This window comes from Diachasma alloeum, unplaced genomic scaffold (assembly GCF_001412515.2).
Source record: "Diachasma alloeum isolate Michigan unplaced genomic scaffold, Dall2.0 Dall_scaffold_00338, whole genome shotgun sequence".
NCBI lineage: Eukaryota > Metazoa > Arthropoda > Insecta > Hymenoptera > Braconidae > Diachasma > Diachasma alloeum.
The window spans coordinates 524,792-547,904 of record NW_021680477.1 but is presented as its reverse complement, the minus strand read 5'-3'; the positions used below and the strand labels follow the sequence as shown (position 1 = coordinate 547,904).

General features: G+C 45.1%; 2 protein-coding genes across 4 annotated transcripts; one reads left to right on the top strand and one right to left on the bottom strand.

Moving 5' to 3' along the window:
• The first annotated feature begins 1,101 nt into the window (after positions 1–1,101).
• LOC107040573 (nuclear pore complex protein Nup98-Nup96) lies at positions 1,102–11,049 on the top strand. Its single transcript, XM_015260705.1, has 4 exons — positions 1,102–1,349; positions 1,683–1,763; positions 2,468–2,988; positions 5,474–11,049. The coding sequence occupies exons 2-4, from the start codon at positions 1,733–1,735 to the stop codon at positions 10,508–10,510; spliced, it is 5,589 nt and encodes a 1,862-aa protein (XP_015116191.1). The 5' UTR covers positions 1,102–1,349; positions 1,683–1,732; the 3' UTR covers positions 10,511–11,049.
• Positions 11,050–11,499: 450 nt separating this feature from the next.
• Positions 11,500–21,983, bottom strand: LOC107040576 (zinc finger protein 91). Of its 3 annotated transcripts, none has more exons than XM_015260709.1 (7): positions 21,432–21,983; positions 18,865–19,475; positions 18,584–18,784; positions 17,539–17,937; positions 16,216–16,698; positions 15,075–15,362; positions 11,500–14,157 (listed from the first exon to the last, which is right to left on the bottom strand). In XM_015260709.1, the coding sequence occupies exons 2-7, from the start codon at positions 19,468–19,470 to the stop codon at positions 11,674–11,676; spliced, it is 4,461 nt and encodes a 1,486-aa protein (XP_015116195.1). In that variant the 5' UTR covers positions 19,471–19,475; positions 21,432–21,983; the 3' UTR covers positions 11,500–11,673. The 3 variants fall into 3 exon arrangements, with proteins under 3 accessions (XP_015116195.1, XP_015116196.1, XP_015116197.1); XM_015260710.1 differs by having other exon boundaries at positions 16,564–16,698; XM_015260711.1 differs by lacking the exon at positions 18,865–19,475.
• Between the last annotated feature and the right edge of the window lie 1,130 nt (positions 21,984–23,113).

Sequence of the window (23,113 nt, the reverse complement as noted above, 5' to 3'; positions counted from 1 at the left end):
TGACGTGCTAGAGCCTCTAAACATGACAAATGTCTCTGAAGATGATATCTGTTTTCAATTGAAAAGCAGAGCTGTGACAACATTGTCTAGGAGGACAATGGGGTCTAGGAGTCTCCCCTGCTTCAAAACCATCTTTAGAGGTCCTATATATATATATATATATATATATATATATATATATATATATATATAGGGGAGGTTGGGGTAAAACGGACACTTTTGACTTTTTTTTAAATCTCAATGAGGGGTTGAAATGTTGACAAAATTTAATGATTTTTTTTGTCAATACAAAAAACAATTCTTTTCCTTTGTGACGAGCCTAAGCTCAATTGATTAATTTGTTTCTGAGTTATGAATAATAAAAAAAAGTCTAAAGTGTCCGTTTTACCCCACCCTCCTCTGTATCATCGGTGAAATTAATCAATTCTGTCCTTTTATGGAGACCGATTATTTAAAAAAATTGAAGATAATTAATTGAAAATGAGAAATTCTTTATAGATTCCTTTATTCTACTTCGATATTCACTTCAATCATTAGTCGAATTCTCTTTGGTTCATTATCAATATTTATAAGGTGTTCATGAGAAAATGAAATTCAATGAATTCCATTTCTTCATTTCAACAAATGAATAGATCAGCGCATAGATCTTGCAGTATATTAGAGTACGAGGTGTGAAATTTCGTTTTCAACGGATGTGAAGTTTACAGGCCGAGCCGAAGGCGAGGTCTACTCACATTCGTTGACAATGGAATTTATCGCCGAGTGTTCTATAGTGTTGTTTATGCCACCTCGTGCGGTAGTCGTCGAGCGTGTTTTAAACTTGACTTATCGCACAGCGTGGCATGAAATTTAATTTTTTTTCACTGCATAGACCATTGCTAATTATAATGCGTTCCTGAGTGCATGAAATGCAACCAATTTCCCTTTTTCATTTCCTGAACTGAAGAAAAGGATCAGCGTGCGCAAAAGCGCGCGCGCCCGCTCTATTTTTTTGAAATGTAGATCTCCCGGTAGAACGAGCGAACTGGCAACGCTGTTCACCCGCCCCTCCCGGCCACTCGCGCGAGAGGGGGGTGCGACGGTGGCACCGCCAATCTCACTTCAGTGGGCAAAACAGAGAGGAATTCAGACGCATATTCCATGCTCGCGAGGCTCTTTTTGCGTGGTTTGTCGTTGACAGTTCACAAAGAGAATAAAATACCGCAATTTGTTGTTATTTTGATATTGTAAATAATAAGTGATACGGAATTCGGAAGGTGTGGAAGTCAAGGCGAGATCGGTGGCTCGGAAAGGGCGGGTGTCACCTGCGCCACATTGTGCAATCCATTCACCAAATTGAATTTTTGGAGGTAAGTGGCTTTTGTTGGTTGTTATTTATTTATTACCAGGGTTCATTAATTATTCAGGGTGGGTCGATGGTATCGGGGGTGGACATGCTTTGATGAGGCCATTGCGGGGGTTTTATTAGTATTTTGAAGGATCGTGTGGAATGTTTTGAGTGGTGAATTCCTGGGGGAACTACTTGATCAGAATTACTTGAAATTATCCGTTAATTTTGGACTCATTGGGGAAATTAATGGAGGAATAATTGAGTGGAGAGGAAACAAACTCAGAGGGCGATGGATTTTGTGGATCAGTTGCAGATTCACAGGTTTTAGAATAAATTTTTTTCGAACTTTTAGATTTCTGAGAGGTTAAAATCGAGATCGAGGGCAGGTGGAGGGCTTTCATCATGTTTGGCAATACTGGTAACACCTCGTTCGGTGAGTATTTCGTCATGTTTGTTTGGGTAAAAAAAATTCCTTTTCTTCGTCTTGAATCGAAATATTTCCTTGTGAACCCCGAAATTTTAATTCTTAAACCAAGAAGTNAATTTTTCTGGCAAACTTATGATGGAATTGACGTGAAAAAATATAACGTTTTTGCGTTTTGTCATTATTTAATGACTGACGAACTTTTAAGGTGGTGCGAACATTTTCCTGCGTTTTCTCTAAACTTTGAAAAAGAATCACAAAACTGTAGAAAAAACGCATGAAAATTATCGCACCACTACGCAACCTCATGAGCCATTAAAGAATGACAAACCACAAAATCGTTATATTTTTTCACGTCACTCCCATCGATAGTTTCCCAGAAAAATGAAAACAACGTCAATCTTGGCTAAAAGGGTGTCGAACATCCTTAATAACTCAACATTTATTAACGCAAAACAGTGACCCGTGATTTCTAAATTTCCTCTTTTCGTCTTGAATCGCAATATTTCTTCGTCAATCCTAAAATGTCATTCTCCAGCCCAGAATTCACGAATTCTCAATGCAACAATCCAAAAACCCATGAATGAAGTTCCACATTGTCAAATAAAAAAATTTCATTCAACCAGTACTTCACCAATTCCTAATGCAAAAGAGTAACCCTCGACTTCTCCATTTCCTATTCGTCTTGTTCACTGGAACCGTTCTTCCTCCAGGAGGCTTCAGCTCGGCCACGCAGAGCAGCCCCTTCGGTCAATCGAGTTTCGGTAAGCCGATATCCACGACCACGGGGTTCGGTACAACCTCGACGCCAGTGTTCGGGGCCAACAACACCTCCTCCCTGTTCAGTGCGAAGCCAGCGGGGGCCACCACAGGTGGTCTCTTCGGGAACACAGCGGCAGCCCCAGCCTTCGGCCAGCCAGCCACCACCCAGTCGTCCTTCGGGGGCTTCGGCACCAGCACCGCCAACACCAGCCTCTTCGGAACCCAGCAGAATGCCAACACCAGTATCTTCGGAACTGGCGGGACAACCTCAGCCTTCGGCCAGACGCAGAAGCCCGCGGGCTTTGGATTTGGCGCCAGCACAGGAACTTCTCTCTTCGGACAGACGCAACAGCCTGTTCAACAGACAACTCCTTTTGGCCAGATGAATAATACAGCTAACACCAGTCTTTTTGGAAATCCAGGGGGGTTCAGAGCTGGGACAACTAGCACTGGCATCACTGGAACTGGAATGGTTTGTGAAACTTTATGGATTTTTTATATTTAGGGTAAACAGGCCAATTTCTGGACGGGGCTAGTTTCTGCACGATTTCAACTTCAATTGAATAAAAATTCAAATAATCTATCAATAATAATAAATAATAAATCATGAATAATAAATTTTAATTTATATGCATATATAAATTTAAAAATATATATGTAATATATAATAAACAAAACTATATATTATAAAAAATATATATTTAATATATTTTTTAAAATTTTCTTTTAATTTTTCATGAATAATAAATTGAAATAATTAATCAATTTTTTTTTTGCATTGGTCTACATGTAATGAATAAAAAAAATATGGCCCAGTCGTCCAGAAATTAGGGGTTTCGGCTGCATTTAATTATTTCATAATTTAATTATTCTTTGTTTTGCTATCTTGACTTCGAATAATTTATTTTGTTAATTGAAAAGAGAAAAATGGTGAGAACAGTATCATTGCTTATCAAGTTACACAATACAGTCATGAGCTTTTTATATTACAATCTATATCTTTATCTTTATCATTCTTTCGAATGGAAAATTATTATTCTCATCAGCACTCCCAAGAATAAAAAAATGTTGATAAAAAAATATAAAAAAATTCTTTTGCTTCAATTGCGTCAAATAATTCAGTAGCGAAGTGGTAGAACAGTTTAAGTCGACTGATCCCCCAGTTGAGTTTTTGAGGAATATTTCCAAATCTAAGGGAGATAGCGAAATTTTCGTATCTACATTTATTGTAGCTCTCAATCGGCTCTACAAAAAAGGTTATAATAAAAATTTTGCTATCTCCCTTAGATTCCGAGATATTCATTGAAAACTGGTCAATAATAAAAATTCACTTATTTTGAGTATTTTGAGTTTTACCACTTCGCTACTGAATTCCTTTCCGAGCGTTTCATTTTCTCCATATTTCATAATTTATACCTAACTCGAATGCCCCCAGGTGAAATTCAGCCTGGTCACAGGAACCGACACAATGGTGAAGAACGGTGCAACGCAGAACATCTCGACCCGTCACCACTGCATAATGGTGATGAAGGAGTACGAGAACAAATCCCTGGAGGAGCTCCGCCTGGAGGACTACACAGCCGGCCTGAAAGGTCCAGCGCAGGCAGGCCAGACAACGAGCCTCTTCGGAGCCCCCACCCAGACGTCCCCGTTCGGCAACACCGGTGCCATCACGAGCACAGGCACCACTGGGTTCGGCTCCATGGCCAGTGGCTTCGGCACCACCAACCAGTCGACAACATCTGGAGGCCTCTTCGGGAAATCAGTGCCTGGTTTTGGCACCCCAGCCACCACCACCAGTGCCTTCGCCTTCAACAATTCCACGCCATCTACAGGTCTCTTCGGCACAAACACACAGTCTAAGCCCTTCGGTGCAGCAGCCCCAACGACACTATTCTCCAACACCAGCACCAATCAGCCAGCCACAGGTTTTGGAACCCTCAACACCAGCCAGTGCACGAATTTCGGTGGGTTTGGAGCCCCCCAGCAGAACCAGAGTCTCGGACTCTTCAACCAGAGCAAGCCAGCCTTCAATATCGCCCCAGCTACGTCAAACACTGGCTTTGGATTTGGCCAGACGACACCAGCCAGCACTTCCAACACTCTCTTCGGTGCTAAGCCCATTGGAACCACTGGATTCGGGACTGGAACCACCGGCTTCGGGGCCACCCCAGCCCCTGCCTTCGGCACAAACCCAGGATTTGGGACGACATCCAACACCAACACTTCCCTCTTCAACACTCCCTTCAAGCCTTCAACACAAACCAGTGGATTCCCCTTCGGAGCTACACCCGCAGCGACCTCAGCACTGGGGACCAACACTGGCTTGACCCTGGGAGGAACCTCCTCCCTCTTCGGTCAGAGCAAGCCTGGAGGGCTGTTTGGCAATCCCTCGACGACTTCGACCTTCAACAATCTTGGGGCCTTTGGAACCTCTGGGGGATTCGGAACCACTGGAGCCACCAACACTGGACTTGGAATGAATCTCCTAGGAGGGATGAGCAATCCAGTTCAGCAGAATTCCTCGTCTGTACCTGTTCACCAGCAGATCCTGGCGCTGGTGTCAGCCCCTTTCGGAGACTCTCCACTGCTGAAGAACCTTCTGCCAGCCTCTGGCAAAGCAGCTGAGATACTGAAGCCATCGAATGCACCAGCTGGCAAGAACATGCACAACTCCCAGTTCAAAGTGTCAACGACGAATTCCCCTANAATCTAAGGGAGATAGCGAAATTTTCGTATCTACATTTATTGTAGCTCTCAATCGGCTCTACAAAAAAGGTTATAATAAAAATTTTGCTATCTCCCTTAGATTCCGAGATATTCATTGAAAACTGGTCAATAATAAAAATTCACTTATTTTGAGTATTTTGAGTTTTACCACTTCGCTACTGAATTCCTTTCCGAGCGTTTCATTTTCTCCATATTTCATAATTTATACCTAACTCGAATGCCCCCAGGTGAAATTCAGCCTGGTCACAGGAACCGACACAATGGTGAAGAACGGTGCAACGCAGAACATCTCGACCCGTCACCACTGCATAATGGTGATGAAGGAGTACGAGAACAAATCCCTGGAGGAGCTCCGCCTGGAGGACTACACAGCCGGCCTGAAAGGTCCAGCGCAGGCAGGCCAGACAACGAGCCTCTTCGGAGCCCCCACCCAGACGTCCCCGTTCGGCAACACCGGTGCCATCACGAGCACAGGCACCACTGGGTTCGGCTCCATGGCCAGTGGCTTCGGCACCACCAACCAGTCGACAACATCTGGAGGCCTCTTCGGGAAATCAGTGCCTGGTTTTGGCACCCCAGCCACCACCACCAGTGCCTTCGCCTTCAACAATTCCACGCCATCTACAGGTCTCTTCGGCACAAACACACAGTCTAAGCCCTTCGGTGCAGCAGCCCCAACGACACTATTCTCCAACACCAGCACCAATCAGCCAGCCACAGGTTTTGGAACCCTCAACACCAGCCAGTGCACGAATTTCGGTGGGTTTGGAGCCCCCCAGCAGAACCAGAGTCTCGGACTCTTCAACCAGAGCAAGCCAGCCTTCAATATCGCCCCAGCTACGTCAAACACTGGCTTTGGATTTGGCCAGACGACACCAGCCAGCACTTCCAACACTCTCTTCGGTGCTAAGCCCATTGGAACCACTGGATTCGGGACTGGAACCACCGGCTTCGGGGCCACCCCAGCCCCTGCCTTCGGCACAAACCCAGGATTTGGGACGACATCCAACACCAACACTTCCCTCTTCAACACTCCCTTCAAGCCTTCAACACAAACCAGTGGATTCCCCTTCGGAGCTACACCCGCAGCGACCTCAGCACTGGGGACCAACACTGGCTTGACCCTGGGAGGAACCTCCTCCCTCTTCGGTCAGAGCAAGCCTGGAGGGCTGTTTGGCAATCCCTCGACGACTTCGACCTTCAACAATCTTGGGGCCTTTGGAACCTCTGGGGGATTCGGAACCACTGGAGCCACCAACACTGGACTTGGAATGAATCTCCTAGGAGGGATGAGCAATCCAGTTCAGCAGAATTCCTCGTCTGTACCTGTTCACCAGCAGATCCTGGCGCTGGTGTCAGCCCCTTTCGGAGACTCTCCACTGCTGAAGAACCTTCTGCCAGCCTCTGGCAAAGCAGCTGAGATACTGAAGCCATCGAATGCACCAGCTGGCAAGAACATGCACAACTCCCAGTTCAAAGTGTCAACGACGAATTCCCCTAAAGTGAAGGCTAGAGTGGTCACCCCAGCGCAGTTATCGAAGAAATCGTTGTTCGAGGGGCTGGAGGAGGAGGATCCAACCCTGTTGGAGGCCTTCCAACCGAGGTCCAACGCAAAGCGTCTGGTGCTTCGACCGAAGCCCCTGGTGAACACCTCGTCAACTTCTGAGGGCAACTCCAGCCCCCGGAACAACGAGAATAGTGTGCTGGAGGGACAGGACGCCTCTGTTGAAGAGCCTGTTGACAAGGAGAACTACCAGGGGCAGAGTAACGAGCGAAGATCCTCGTCCACCTCTTGGCTGAGGAAGAAGACTCTCACCAGGAACATGAAAATCCCTGAGGAGGAGTTCGATGGACAAAAGTCACCCTTCAACTCCTCGGATAATCACGAGGAGCCCCTGGAGAACACAGTCTTAGAGTTTCGGAGTAATGAGAATCATCATCAGGGGAAGGGGCCAACCTCATCACCTGCCAACGCCAGTCTCAATTGCTCTCTGGGGGACAAGAGTGCGGGGGAGTCTGCTGGCTTCAACGACTCCACTCGAGACCTCGACGAGAGTGCTTTGTCGTATCAGGGGGACTGCGCTGAGTCCAATCCAGCTAAAGTGACTCTTCGTCGTGCTGGATACTACACTATTCCCCCAGTGGATCAGCTGGAGGAGTTTGTTCGTGGCGACAGCTGCATTGTCCCCAACTTCACCATTGGGAGGAAGGGGTACGGGAACGTCTACTTCCCTGACTCCTTCGATATTTACGGCCTGAACTTCGATGAGATTGTTTACTTTCGTCACAAGGAGGTTGTCATATATCCTGATGACGATAAGAAGCCACCAGTGGGGCAGGGCCTCAACAGGAGGGCTCAGGTGACCCTCGACAGGGTCTGGCCGCAGGACAAGAACCTCCATGAACCCATTACCGATCCCCACAGGCTCATCGCCATGAATTACGAAGCCAAATTGAGGAGAGTATCTGAGAAACACGACATGAGGTTCTTGGAGTATCGCCCTGAGACTGGCTCGTGGGTATTCAAGGTCGATCATTTCTCGAAGTACGGGCTGAGTGACTCTGACGATGAGGACGATGTGCTGGTGAATCAGAATATGAAGAAGTTGAAGGCTGAGGGACGGACTTTTCTCCTGGCCGACAGAGCTGGGATGAAGAAGAAATCGCCGAGTGTTCTGAAGCAGGTGCAGCTGGTGGGGAATCAGAAGATTCAGGGGTTTGGGGATGTCATGGAGATTGGCGAGGGGCAGGAGGACGAGGTGAAGTCGCCTGTTCAGGGGGAGAACAGGGAGAAACAGTCTGCCTTGAGCCCGACATCGATTTACGCTAGATTAGCAGGCACTGACAGCCACAAACTCCAGCTGATGAAGGCCAGCTTCTTCGATGCTGAGAACAATGGGGATGACTCTTACAATTATGCCCCCGAGGGGATGTTCAAGCCCTTCGACGATGGGAAGAAGGAGCAGAGCGATGGGTTCCCCTCCAAGATTACGAATTTCGTTAATCAGGAGACTTTGTCGTTCTCCAAATCAATGTCCAACGAGTCTTTCTACGCCGACAAGGTGAGAGACTCGAAAGGCCTCGCCAGGAGTAAAAGTGAGGCACTTGAGGCTAAAGCTGAGAAGCCCAAGGCCTTGGCTAAGTACTTTCCCCCGCCAATCGTCAACCCCACGACGATTGTCCTGAAATTCAGGTGTGAAGTCATCCCCCTGAGGGAGACGATTGGTAGTAAATTGCGGTTCCAATGCATCAGTGACATTGGAATCCAGATGGGGAGGAAGTTCAAGCCCTGCTGGGGGCCCGGGCTGACCCTGATATCCCTGAGCAGCCAGGAGCAGGCGTCGGTGGTGCCACTGCAGAATAAATTCAGCCAGATCGAGAGCTACATGTCTGGGAGATTGATGGACGATCACACGTCGACGAGCATCATCCAACGACTGCAGATCCTCGGAGGCACGAGGGCAGACGCTGATTACCTGAAGATCTTCAGAGAGAGCATCGAGGGACACCTCCTGATCCAGTTGAACAACTCGGTGATTGGACGGGAGGGCAATTGTCCCTGGATTCGTGCTGGCACTGGGGATTCGGGGCTCAACGCTCTCCACCACCACTGCAATCTCGCTCAGGAGCTGGCAGACCAGTCCAACGATCATCAGGCAGCTTATGCCAACGACGTCTGGCAGCTGTGTGTCGCCCTCTGGGGGAAGCTGCCCCACATCGACCCTGACACCAGCCCCGAGAGCCACGAGTACGTCATGATCAGACGAGAGGCCTTTGGGGACTGGCTGAAGGAGGTCGTTGAGAGCTCTGTCCAGAACGACATATCGGGGACAACAGACGAGAGTGAGTCCATCCTGTCTCTGCTCTCTGCCAACAAGCTGGAGGAGGCTTGTGAATGGGCCAGAAAATCAGGGGACTATTGCCTGGCACTACTGATCTCCCAGCTGGGGGGCACATCCTCAGTGAAGGAGCTCATAAAACAGACGATTGCCCTGTGGCAGGCCACCGACATGCTCCCCAACATCTCCCTGGAGCGTCTGAAGATCTACATGCTGGCTGCTGGCACCCACCTCATCATGTTCAACGAGGAAACAGTGAACGTCTGCGAGAAATTGGACTGGAAGAGAGCTCTGGCCATTCACCTCTGGTACCTCTCCCCTCCCACCGCCTCGATAACGGACGTTCTCGAGCTGTTCGAGGGCTCCTTCAATCCTGAATCCAACGACCAGATCTACGCAGCCCCACCCCTGCCAGAGTACAAGGAGGAGGAGTTTGAGGCTGAAGTCGTGGGGAAGAAAACCTACGATCTATGCTATCATTTGATCAAGCTCTACTGCACTGGCAATCATTCCCTCGAGGAGCTGCTGAACCCTCTCACCCACACGTCTGATCCTCTGGACTACAGACTCAGCTGGCTGCTGCAGCAGGTCATCGTTGGGCTCGGGTATTCACACTTGTCTGAGCATGTGGCCACGATGACTCATACGAATTTGGCTGCTCAGCTGGAGGCCCACGACCTCTGGCACTGGGCGATTTTCGTGGATCTGCATCTGAATGACGTGGGGATCAGGAGGAAGGCTGTCTTGGATCTGCTGTCTCGTCATGTTCAGATTGATGAGGATCCGGAGTATGTCGGGAGGGAGACCTTCCTCGTGGAGCAGCTGGAGATACCTTCGATGTGGATTAACGAGGCGAAGGCTGTCAAGGCTCTTGCTGTCAAGAGGTATGGGGAGGCTGCTTGGTACCTCCTCCAGGCACAGCAGTGGAACCAGGCGCATGGCGTCATCATCCAGCATCTGGCTGCTGATGCTGTCATCAATGAGAATTACGAGTACCTCAGGGATCTGCTGGGGCCTCTGGTGCCATCAGAGTGCCATAATCTTGTGAATGGCTGGAGCCATCAGGGACAGCTGCTCTGGGAGTACATGGAGATCGCTGGGGAGATCGAGAGGTTCGTCAAGACCAAGGATCTGGGGAAAATTGGGTATCGACTGGAGATGCTGCAGCCGCAGCTCAGCTCGTTGTGCACTAAGATTAATTTGTTCCCTTGCACCACTGCCAAGTTGACACTCTGCCAGGCGGAAATTGCCAAGAGGACTCTGCATCTTGCTAGGAGCTTGCTGATGATGCAGCCCAGTGAGGACCGATCCACCACGAGGGTGCTCGTGCACTTGGTCTCGCAGCTACCACTTCCTGAGGATTATGCACAGCAGGAGCTGAGACCGTTGATTAATATGTGCGTTAATGAGATTGTTGGACGTTGAGGGGAGTTATGAGCCTGGAATGGAGCTTTTTTGGTATTGATATCTCGGGATTGGGGGGAGATTGAGAATTTTTTTTTATTTTCAAGGGGCTTTTGGGGGCTTGAAATGAACTTTGATTTGGGGAGATTTGATGATTGAAGGTCTGGTTTTTAATCTTCTTTTTTCTCTTCAATAGTTGTTCAACTATTCGAGATTCTTCTACCCTTTTCATAGGTCTTTTTGAAATTGAGTCGATAGCCGTCGGAGGGTGGAAATAAATTAGCTGAAGAAATCCATAAATAGTTTTTTTTGATGTTGATAATTAATACGGAGTGACAGCTCATGTAAATAATGATGAGTGCGGAGAATTATTTTCCTTTTTCTACTGATGACACACTGAGAGGTCTGGTAAGAAGACATTTGGTAAATCTAGGGAATACGTAATTACCTTGTACTAGGATTAATCTTTCTATTTCTATTTTTTGTCGTTGTAATTGAGCCTGGATAAAGCAGAATGATGGATAAAGAATGAAAAATAAAAATAAAGATTGGAAACAAAACCATTGTTTATTCATTTCACATGCCTCGGCATTAGCCTGACGCTTCCTCATATTCTGAATGTAATTAGGAATGTAACTGAAATTTTTGATGGAAATGCAGGATTTTTTTTCATTTTTACGGGGTCTTCTGGGGGCTTAGAAAAGTGAACTTGCACGAAGTTCAATATCTGCTCATCACTCGTTTGATAGATTGTTCGTACCCAATAGCTAGCAGTTAACCAGTGACGTGACGTCATGAGCGATTTAAAAGTATGCAATTCCCAATAATTAGCTAGTAATTATTGTGCAACTCCTTAAGAGTTTAGATTCTAAAAATATAATATTGAGATGGTGACCTTTCAAAATAAAAAATAAATAAAATTCATGCAAGTTCCCTATTAGGGAATTAAAAGCCTTCCTCTGCATGAGACTACATAACACAATCACGAGGATAGAAAAAATAACAAAAAGTGGAAACAAACGCATTGTTTATTCATTTCACATGCCTACATATATTTGTACGTACCATAAAGATACAAGTGTCTTGATCACGTTCATATACCTCAAAAGTAAAACAAAAAGCTTAAAACCTAGGATATCCTCTCTTACAAAATTACAAGCTGTGAAAAATCTGTAAAAAAAACATTAATCTTTGATACGATGTGTGGCCTCCCCAGTGCTGGCATCAATGACCACCTTCTCCTGGAGGCCCCTCCCCCTCTTCCCAACGGGCAACGTACTGACGATGTCAGTGATGGGCAGAAACGTCCCCTCCGACGACTCCGAAAACAGTAATTCATTCTCCTTCCCCTTGTCACCCCCCTCGTCCTGCTTCTCCATCCTAAGAGTCAGCATCTCAATAATCAGATACCCTTCGGGCTTGTACATCCTCGTGAAATGCAGTCTAATATGTTCATTAAGATTCTCATCCTTCCTGGGAACGTAATTACAATGAGGGCAGGGTGGCGTGAGTCTCTCGATCCCATGTCGCCTCTTATGCGCGTCAATAGCAGTTTGATCATCAGCAGAGAACGGACACTCCAGACACCTCAGAGCGCTGTCATTAGCTTCACTCAGCGTCGCCGAAGCCTTCCTCTGCATCATCATCATCGTCTGCTTGTCCTGATTGGACACCGAGGAGACCTCCTCCCCAGGCGCTCCCACCACCTCCCTCCCCCCAAACCCTGTCGACTTTCTCCTCGACTTCACAACACTCTGCTCCTCATCCGCGCAGTCCTCCTCCTCCTCCACCTCCATCCGCCTCCTCGAGGCCTGTGCCTCGGCATTAGCCTGATGCTTCCTCATGTGCTGAATAAAATTAGCATAATACTTAACAGCATAATCACACCTATCACACCTGTACTTCTGCTTGGAGCCATGAAGTGACAAGTGGATCCTGAACTGCTCTCGTTTCTCAAACGCCGAGGGGCATTTATGGCACTTGTACTTCTTCTCCTTGAACTTCCCCTGCCTGACACACCCCGGATACAGGTAATTCGGATTTCCCGAGGAGTCCTCCTCGCCCTGAGCCGCCTCCAGCCGCCCCTGACTGTTCTCCTGTACTTGCTCGACAGCCTCCGGCTGCCTCCTGTGCACCACCTGATGCTTCATGAGGTTCTGCGCTGTCTTGGACGAGTAATCGCACTCCTCACACTTGAACCTGTTGTTGGAGCCATGCAGGGTCATGTGGTACTCCAGAGCGTCGAGTTTGAAGTACCTCGCAGGGCACTTCGTGCACGTGAACACCTGATTCTTGTCAGCACTGAACTCCTGCGCCTGCTGGCTGGCATTGGTGACCTCCACGACAATCCAGGCGAACTGCCTCCTGTCGACTCCCTTCTGTCGGTTCCCCTGGCTGTTCACCTCCACGCAGGCTGTCATAGGTGGAGGGAACCTCTGGGAGTTGCCGTACAGCGACGCCAGGTACCTCGTTCGCTCCTGGTAGTCACTGGAGTGGGCCTTCTGGTGGGCCAGCAGGTGCGCTGGCTGTCTAGCAGCGTAGGAGCACCACTCGCAGGTGTACGCCAGGGAGGTGGCGTGATACCGCAGGTGGATCCTCAGCTCCTTCTCGCAGAGAAACCTGGCAGGGCACTTGCCACAGTTGTGGACTAGTCTGGAGTCCCTCAGGTCTGGCTCGGCCCCCAGAGTCGGGGTCTTCGCCAGTCCCAGGATGCTCTTGAGGTCGTCCAGCTGCTGGGCGTCACTCCTGTTGTCAGCCACGAGACAGTGCACTGTCCCCAGCGAGCCCAGGTGCATCGCCGCATGGGACTCCATGACGTCCTTCTGGGTGCAGGTGAAGCTGCAGTCTGGACAGGCTATCAGAACCCCTGGGCCATTGTCGTCGTTCGTGTGCATGGTCTCGTGGTCTCGGACTTCGGCTCGTCTCGACGAGACGTGCGGGCAGTGCCGACACTTGAGCATTTTTGCGAAGATTCCGTCTGGACGCGAGACCCAGACCAGGGGCGTGTCCGGGAGGGCTCGGGTGTCCAGGAGCATTGGGGGCGCTTGGTCTGGGGGAATGTCCTCCTTTGGCTTTGGCTTTGGCTTTGCGTCGTGCACCACCGACAGCTCCTCCCCGTGCAGACGCGCGTGCTCCAGGAGCTCGGCCTTCGTGCTGACGTAGTAGGGGCAGAGGTAGCACTTGAAGATTGCCTCCAGGTTGGGGCGGTGGTGCACCTTGTGGAGGGCAAGGGACTCCGCGTCAGGGGCCACGAAGGGGCAGTCTGTGCACGTCAGGCTCGCCTTCTCCTGGGGCTTCTCCAGCTTCTCGTAGTGACTCTTCACGTGTTGGAGGAGAACCTCTTTGCTCGAGTCCCGGTAGTTGCAGCGCTTGCATTTCCAGAGGGTGCGTTTTGTCTCCTCCGGGGATTTTGGGGAGAGGGAGAGCGGGTCTTTTGCGGGGGGCGCTGGGGGGGTCACTTTTAGGAGGGATTGACCGTGGAGGCGGGGGAGCTGGAAGGGCTTGACTATGTGGCCCGAGGCCACGTCTATCGAGAGGGAGGTCATCGGCTTGGGGCGACGCTTTGGGGATTGGTCGGCTGTTATGAAGAGCTTTCGCGGGGGCTCGCCACTGCGGAGCCCTCCTTGGGTTTCTTCCGGGGAGACGGCGTCGTAGGACTGCTGCTGCAGCTGGAATTGCAAGGGTGCCGTGAGAGCTTGTAGGGGGAGATTAATTGATTTTAGTGTTTGAGGGGAGGTTCACAGCGGAATTTTTTTTTCAGGGGTTTGTGGTGATGCTTTCGAATGGTTTCGTAGCGATGTTTATTTAGTTTTCGGTGAATGTCGCGGAAGCTAGGGGTCTAATATAGATTTTATGAGAGAATCTATGATGGATTTTATAAGAGAATCTATAATAGATTTTATGATAGAATTTATAATAGATTTTATAATAGAATGTAATACAGAAATCTCCGGAAGATGGGAAAGTTTTTATCATGACCTTTTTTGTAGAGCGGATTGAAAATTACAAAGGTTATTACGAAAACTTAGTTATTCCCCTTAAATTCACAGATATTTCTCGAAAATTCAGCTGAGGGCTAAATCGACTTAAACCGTTTTACCACTTTGTGACTGAATTTTTAATAAGAGTAATGGGAACGGAACGAAATGTAAAACCCGAGAGGTGTACATCTGAAGTAATAAATGAAATAATTGAAATTCCGCTGTAAATTTGAAGGAATTCTACATTTTTGAGCAGCAGACAGACGAAAATTGCTCCGTTTATTTGGATTTTCAAGATTCAAATTTTAAAAAACTGTTAATGGAGGTTAACATCAATAAGGGAATTTTGGTAAAACTTTTGAAAGGGACATTCAACACAGTCTCATAAAAACGATGACTGTTCTTGGTTTTCGAGATAAAAATCGAGAAATAATGTTAAAAAATCACAAAGTTTTCTTTTTGATTTTTTAACATTATTATTCGATTTCTTGTATTCATTAAAAAAATTATCAAAGATGAATGATTTTCTGTCGTTTAATGAAGACAAAATCAATTATCCCCATTCATTTATTATTTAATTAATAATGATATTGTCATGCACCCACCTGAGTAAGATATTTGTTATACTTGGAATAATTTCGACGACCAGTTTCGTCAGTCATGAGCACTCTGGCATTCACATGCGCTGCATCCCTGGCAGCCTTCAATTTAATATGTTTCGTTATGTCCCATCGCCAATTCGATCTGTACGCACACAAGGAGCATTCGAATGGTTTGCGGTTCAGGTGGCCGACGATGTGGACGTGGAATCTACTGGCTGTCGACGCCCAGAAGGGACAGTGGGGGCACTTGAACACTCGTCGTCCTAACGGACCCATAGAGACTCCTTCCACCTATTCATAAATATTTATTTCAACGAATTGTTTAGTTTTACTTTAAACTATTCTAAGAATAAAAACCCACACAAGATCAATACCAGGCAGAGTGGATAAAGGATATTCTAGGGGGGAGTGGGGTAAAATGGACCTCTTGATTGTGCAAACATTTGCAACACGAATGGAAAGACTTTTTTTTCCTCAAAAATTTTTAACACATTTTGGAATGATTTTACTATTAAAAAATAGTAAAATTCGAAGTGTGAATTTAATTTCAAATATTAAGAATGTAAAATATTTATTTTATTATTTATGTTTGATATAAACAATTATCTTGCAACAATCAAATGATCAAAAATTAAAATGATTGAATTCTGGATTAGTGTCAATAAAAACCGTTCCTTTTACCTTCAATAAAAGAAAAGAAAAAAAAATCCTGTCATAAATGAAAGCACACAGAAAACTCCAAACTCAAAACAAACATAAATAATAAAGAATTAAAAAGAACCTGGTACCGAGGATCCAAAAGAATACAAAAATTAGTCAATTTTACGTTCTATAAAGAAGAAAAAAATGGAAAATCATGACCCAAAACAATCCGATAAATTCAAACTCTAAAACTAATTTCAAAAACTCGTAAAATATTTATGGACAAAATATTTGCCAAAATCGATAATTTATTCATCAAAAGGAAATAATCAAATTATCTCAAAAATAAATCATTGAAGTCCGAATTATTGTCGATAAAAATCAGTTCATTTTTCCCTCAAAAAAAAAAGAAAAGGAAAAAGTCAGTCTTGAATGAAAGCACTCAGCCAACTCAGAACTCAAAATAAACGTAAATAATAAAAAATAAAAGAGAACCCCGTACCGAGGATCCAGAGGAATTAAGTCCGTTGTAATTTGCATCCCAGTCCACTTGCAATGGTAACTCAAAATCATTGGAGGAAGAAGTTGTTGCATAGGTATCACTGTTGACAGTGTTCTCCTGGCTACTATTTTTATCATTACTGTCACTATTATTATTGTACGCTGGGCATATTTTAATGTGCATCTGGAGATCGCTCGAAGTTTTGCAACGTCTTCGGCACTTTGGACATCGCGTTACGCCAAGAGACACACTGAGCGCAGTGTGATGGGTTTTTCTATGACTTGACATTTCATCCTGACTACTCGCTTCAAACGTGCACCAACACTTTAGATCGTTGACATTACTTACAGCTGCCACTTGATTATTCATTGCTGACTGGGTGATTCCTGAGCTTGAGAGCAGACGTTCCTTTAGTTTGTCGAAGAATGAGGCATTTCGTTTTTCAAAGTTCTTTGGGGGACTTGCTTCTTTCTCCCCATTTACCTGTTTACATTAATTATTCATGATTTTTCGAGATTGTCATTTTAAATTTGGAATTTTACTCGGGAATTAATTCCAGTTTTTGAGAGTATTTGCCATCTCAATGTGAATTAAATAGTATTTTTAATGGAAATGCCTTTAAATATTACTTTTTTTATCAGTTGAAATAGTTTTTTTTATGAAAAAGTAAACAATAATATTTTTCCATAACAGAAGATGCTGTTTACATTAATATCTCATGATTTTTCCAAATTATTATTTTGAATTTGGAATTTTATTCGGGAATTAATTTCAATTTTCATGACTATTATCTATCTCAAAGTGAATTAAATGGTATTTCAGATGAAAGTGTTTTTAAATACTCCCTTTTTTACCACTTGACATATTTTTCTTATTCAACTGATTTTTAAAATTTTTTAATAAACAAGTAAACAATGATATTTTAATAACCAAAAATACTATTCCAAAGTCAACGATTAAAATACTATTTCAATAGTTAAAATTGATTTTTTAAAACTCATTTTGAAGTAATTTTTCGTTTGAAATATTCATGACTATTAATTTAAACAATTCTAGTGTGAAAAAAATAGTATTTCGGACGAAAATGTCTTAGAACAATTCTTTTTTCATCACTCAAAATATTTTTTTTCATTCAATTGCAATTTTCGATTCCCTCATGCATAAATAAATAATAATATTTCAACAGCAGAAGATTATTTAACACTTCGTAATTAATATCGACTCAATTTATGATTTTTTCGATGGAAATGGAACTCTGAATGAGTCCAAAGTGTCCATTTCACCTTTCTAAGCCCAAGATCTCCCTAAAAATCTGAAACTCACCTCAGAACTACCGTACAATTTGGCGATTTCAGTGTCTCTGGCAATTTTCGCAAGCTCTGGCCTCACTCTGACCCGGGGAACGTTGAGCACAGTTGTGGGAGGACTGGAGGCACCGGGATTAGCTTGTTTGCTCCCTGGACTCAGGGGGATCAACATCGGCAGTGGTTTCCTCTTGCTCGGGGACTGACCAGCGTGTGACTCGGCCAAGTGTCGTTGCATCTCAGAGTCCCAGGCAGTGATGAACTGGCAGCCCTTCTCCTCGCATTTTAAGGCGATACAGTCCGCACCGTCGGAGATAGTGGAGGTCTTGGGGTCCTCTGTATCTGGGGAGTTTTCAACAGTCGCTGGGTTCGCGGGCTTTTCGGTCGCTTGAGCGTCACGGAAATCACTAGCACCAACCTGGAATGTTGGAAGAATGAGGTGAGGGGAGAGACTTCAAAAAGTGATGAGACTTTTACGGAAAGTTCAGGAAGTCTCGTCATGATTTGATGAGGAAATCAGCGGCAACTGCTGATTTCAGGTAAATTATTCAGTAAAGTTGGAGAATTGGGGGAATGACAGCTCAATTTGTGAAATTTTCGACTCGTTTCTACCTAAAATTATTTGAATTCACTTGAATTCACAGCTGGAACCTGAAATTTCGTACGAAATGAAGGAAGAAGTGGAGGTAGAAATTGTTTCATTTGGTCATACAAATTTCCAAATGTCAATAATAAGATAATTCAATAAGTTGTGGGTTGTATGACTTTGAGAATCTGCATTCTGTACATAATTTCATTTTTAACAGGGTTAGAATTTTCGGCTGATATTTCCGGAAATTTTGAGTATTTTGAGGCTTACGAAAAAAATTTATGGAGAAACGCAGCGAATGCAATGGAAAATTCAATTGGATTTCCACTGAACTTTCTGTGTCGTGGTGAAGAGAAAAGAAAAATAATTTGAGAAAAATCTACAGTTCTCATCAATTTTCTGTTTCTCAACAAAATTTCCCGCCCATGCTAATCCATAAAATCTAGGTAATGATAAATATTTCCCTCGAGCTCACCTGATTATAACGTTTCGGTGTATTCCTCGGTTTTCGTTCAAAAGGACTGCTCATCTTACTCGCCATCTGCCCAACCGGCGGTTCATGATGATTGGCCTCGTGGACAGTCAGACTCTGTCGAATTTCAGCGGTAAAATTGCAAGCCTCACACTGAAAAGCCCCACCGCCCCCATGATTCCTCGTGTGACGATCGAGATTCCACTGGAAACAATGCACACAAATGAAAACGATTAATAAAACCACCGAACTGGAGAATACATGAAAAACCCCCTATTGTGTACCTTATAAGGAGTTCGAAAATCACAATCATCGCATTTTATCATTGGCATGGAATGGTATTTCACGTGTTTGGTGTATCGTGCACGGACATGTGTCACATAAGAGCACTTTGTGCAGCGAAAAAATCGCCTCCTGAGGTGATGAAGCCTCTGGTGATTCTCCATGTCAGTCGGTGTGTAAGCGACAAAATTGCACATTGTGCACCTGTTACGCCTGACAATTTCCCCTGATTTCTCCTGGACGTCTTTGTGGGCAGTTAAAATGTGACGCTGCAGTTTCTTCGGATTTTGATACGTGTAATTGCAGAATGGACAGCCATGGACTTTGCTCCTCTGCTGGTGCTGGTCCTTCAGGTGCTGGAGGTAATCGGCGAGACTGGTGAACTCGTGTCTGGGTCTGCACGAGTTGCACTCGTACATGCGCTCGGATATTCCCCGTTTGCCGACCCCTGGGGCCTCTGGCTCCTCCTTGATGACGAGCCTGGGCTCACTGTCACTGTCGTCTCTTCCATCCGAGTCTTTGTCGGAGGCTGGAGCCGCTGCGGCCTCCACTCGTCGCTCTTTCGTGGGCGAACGCCGGGGACGAAGTGCCCGCAAGTGATCAGACATATCTCCTTTCAATTAATTAATTCATTTTTAGTTTTCCTTTTTTCCTCGCGCAGGGTGGTCCAACCGTTTTAACAATCATTCTGTGATGGCTAAGTGGGGAATAATGCGGAGGTCGGGGCAAAATCCAAGAGATTATCGCGAATGGGGGGAGTGGGGTAAAATGGGTAGTTTGAATTTTTTTTTAATGGGATCGTTTTGGGTTCTGTGGAGAATATAATTGCAGTGAACTTAGATTCAACTGAATGGGTCCATTTTGAGCCACTCTTCCCTGATTATTTTTTTGGGATAATAAGTGAGTGGTGGGGAATTCCCTGCTGGAGGATTTAAAATTGTGTTATTTGGGAATTAATGAGTGGAATAGTAGTTTGAATGCAGTTCTTAGTGCACTGGTTCCTGCGAATTCGAGAGATAATTTTATTGGATTTCTACTGAACTTCTATTGGAAATGTCAGTGTTTTGTTGCGGATTCTAATAAAAATTCCAATGATTTACTGGGGTTTTTATTTTTATTTTTATAGGAAGTGTTTTATAGAAACGATCAGTGGAATTTCGTCTTTTTCTACTCTTTCTGTTGAGATGGTTTCTACGGAAATTCCTCGACATGTATTTTCCGAGTTATTTCAACTGTTTTTTCTTCTCTTTTCATTGAAAAATTGATTTTTTTTAAATTGAGAAACTGGAGCCGAGGAATTTCTGCAGGAAATATCCGCCGAAACTAAATTATGTGAAAAAACCTAATTGTATTGATTTTTTTCTATAAAATATTTACCAGTGAACATTTCTGTGTCCGAACATTCTTGGAAAATTCAATAGAAATCCAATAAAATTTCCCACTGCATTGAGGTTTCTCCATAATTTTTTTCGTAAGTCTTAAAATACTCATAACAATAGCTCCTAACGAACCAAACAGTTGCCAAAAAACCTTGAAACATTTTCAAAAAAAAAATCAAAATCGGCTAGAAAATTACAGCCGAAGAGTTTCCACAGGAAATATCCCATGAAAATAAATTACATAGAAAAACCTAATTCTATTGATTTTTTTCTATCGAACATTTCCCAGCAAAAATTTTTATTGCCAATAAAAATCCACTAGAATTTGCCATCGCATTCGCCACACTTATCCATAAAATTTTTTCGCAAGTCTCCAAATAGAGGAGGGTGGGGTAAAATGGACACTTTTGATATTTAAAGAAATATTTATAACTCAGAGACAGATTTATCAATTGAAACCAGTTTAGGCTCAACACAAAGGGAAAGAATTGTTCTTTTTATTGAAAAATTAAAAAAAAAACATTTCACCAACAATTCAACCTGTCATTAACATTTAAACAAAGTCAAAAGTGTCCATTTTACCCCACTCTCCCCTACTCATAACAATAGCTCCAAACGAATCAAACAGTTGCCAAAAAACCTTGAAACATTTTCAAAAAAAAAATCAAAATCGCCTAAAAAATTACAGCCGAGGAATTTCGACGAGAGATATCCCATGAAAATAAATTATATAAAAAAACCAAATTCTACTGATTTATTTCTATAGACCATTTCCCCCTGCAATTTCTATTGCCAATAGAACTCCGCTAGAATTCCCACCGCATCGTCCCATTTCTCCACAAAATGTTTCCCAAGTCTTATCATAACAATGTCTCCCAAAGAACTCCTCAGCCGCGCTAGCACTCAATCAATTACTTGAAAAAAGCCTCAAACCATTTCCCCCAGCAGCCCTCCACCCCTAAAAAACCCTTCAAGCGGATGCATCAACCTCCACTCTCATAACCCCACACCGCATACCCCAAGTCCCCATGCACGAGTCTGCAAATTCCCAACAAAACCCCAACCCCCCGACTTCCGCCGGTGCTCAAGACCCCCTCCCAGTCGTTAAATCAATGAAGCCCCCCGTGCACCCCCAGCCCCCCAGCGACACCAAAATAAATCATTCAAAGATAATAACATCAGTAACAAACCTTAAACAAAGTTCCACTCCCGTGATCAACTCGCAATCCCTCACCCAGTAATGGCGACTGGAATTCTCTTGAACGCGATAACCACTCAATACCACGACTCCGCGCAAAAGAGTCTATTCGACCCGCGTGTTGTCGAGTCCCATTGACCGTTCGACTAGCGAAACGATATCCCTCTACCCGCAATCGTCGCTTCTCTCTCTCTCTCACCCTCTCTCTCCCCGGAAAACGGAAAAAACGAGTTCTCGAAGGAAAAAAAGAGACAGCGAAACAGCGAAGCCGAGCGGAGTAACGTCGAACCACACGCTTATCCGGAATACGTTGCTGATGGCCTTTTCCAAGTGTACAAATATTATCGACAACTTCCTCCCGACGACTGACCGTTGAAAAGCCTCGAAGAACCCGCGTGAAATGGCCCGCGTGAAATGAGCAAATTCACGACTACTTATCCCCCAGCGATAACTCCCGAAGAATGGGGTGAGCCACGGCCGCAAAATGGAAGTTACAAGAAGCACGAAATACGCAACAGCCCCTCCCTCTAACCGGATGACTCGCACTGGCCCCCACGATGTTTAGCTCGATGGCAACTAGACTGAAACCGCCGCGCAGCCAGGCGCCATCTGCAATTCCAATTCTGTGAATCTGACCTCTACCTCCGCCGTCGCCACGGCGTTCCCCTCGTTCCGCCCTCACCTTCGTCGAGAGTGAGCTCTAGACAATTACCTCTGTCGGAAACTTCCCCTACTTTCTTCGCGTACATCCCCCTCTCTGCGACCCCAGTCTCCAGCGGTTCGCAATCCTCACCGCGTCCCACCCCCATTGTTTTTTCGGCGCCCCGGGGGCGCCTGGGGGATATGCTCCTTCGGGAGGGCGTCATGTATGCGTCATCTTCTGGTTCTGGGGCATCAGGAAGACGGTAGTCTGACAGTTTTTCCCCGGACAAAATTTCCTGGACAAAATCTCCCTGAAAAAAATTTCCCCGGGCTTTTTGCGAAATTTCCTCGAAAAAATTTCAACGAGTCTTCTGAGGGGTCAATTTTCCGCAAATAACAATCCGTATGAATTTAATTCTTTTGTAATTTCATTGAGGCTAAAGACTCGATGATTTCATGTGTTCTATTGTGCGATTCAGTAATAAAAAACCTTTAATTGAGCATTATCTTTATATTTATTTTGGCCGGATCCGGTTTCCTAATCGCAAATTCCTTTTTCAGGGAGATTTTATCAGGGGAAGTTCTTTTTCGGGGAGATTTTTTCCGGGAGATTTTGTCCGGGAGATTTTGTCCAGGGAAAAACTGTCCTAGAATCCAGGAAGACACTCGGCTCGGGGGTATGACCAGGAGCTGGAATAAATTACGATAATAAGGCTGAAGACCCTCGGGCGATGGCCAGACGCGAGCTTCTTGTGACGAATTCCGTCAGAAATGAAGTTGTACGTGTCAGTTATTTGTAAGGCGCGGGCAATTGCGCGTTTTTTTTATCGGAGTGATAAGATTCTTAGGCGTTTCGTAAGGGGACTTCTAGGACAGTCGATAGCTGAGGAGTCACGCTTGCGTCAAACGCGGCATATGGTCGACAAGATTTCAATGATTGTCAGCGACTTGAAATTACATTTATAACTTCACCGATTCTTTTTTCTTTTGTGGCTGTGTGATGTGGTCCCGTAGAATTAGAGGTTTTTTCTG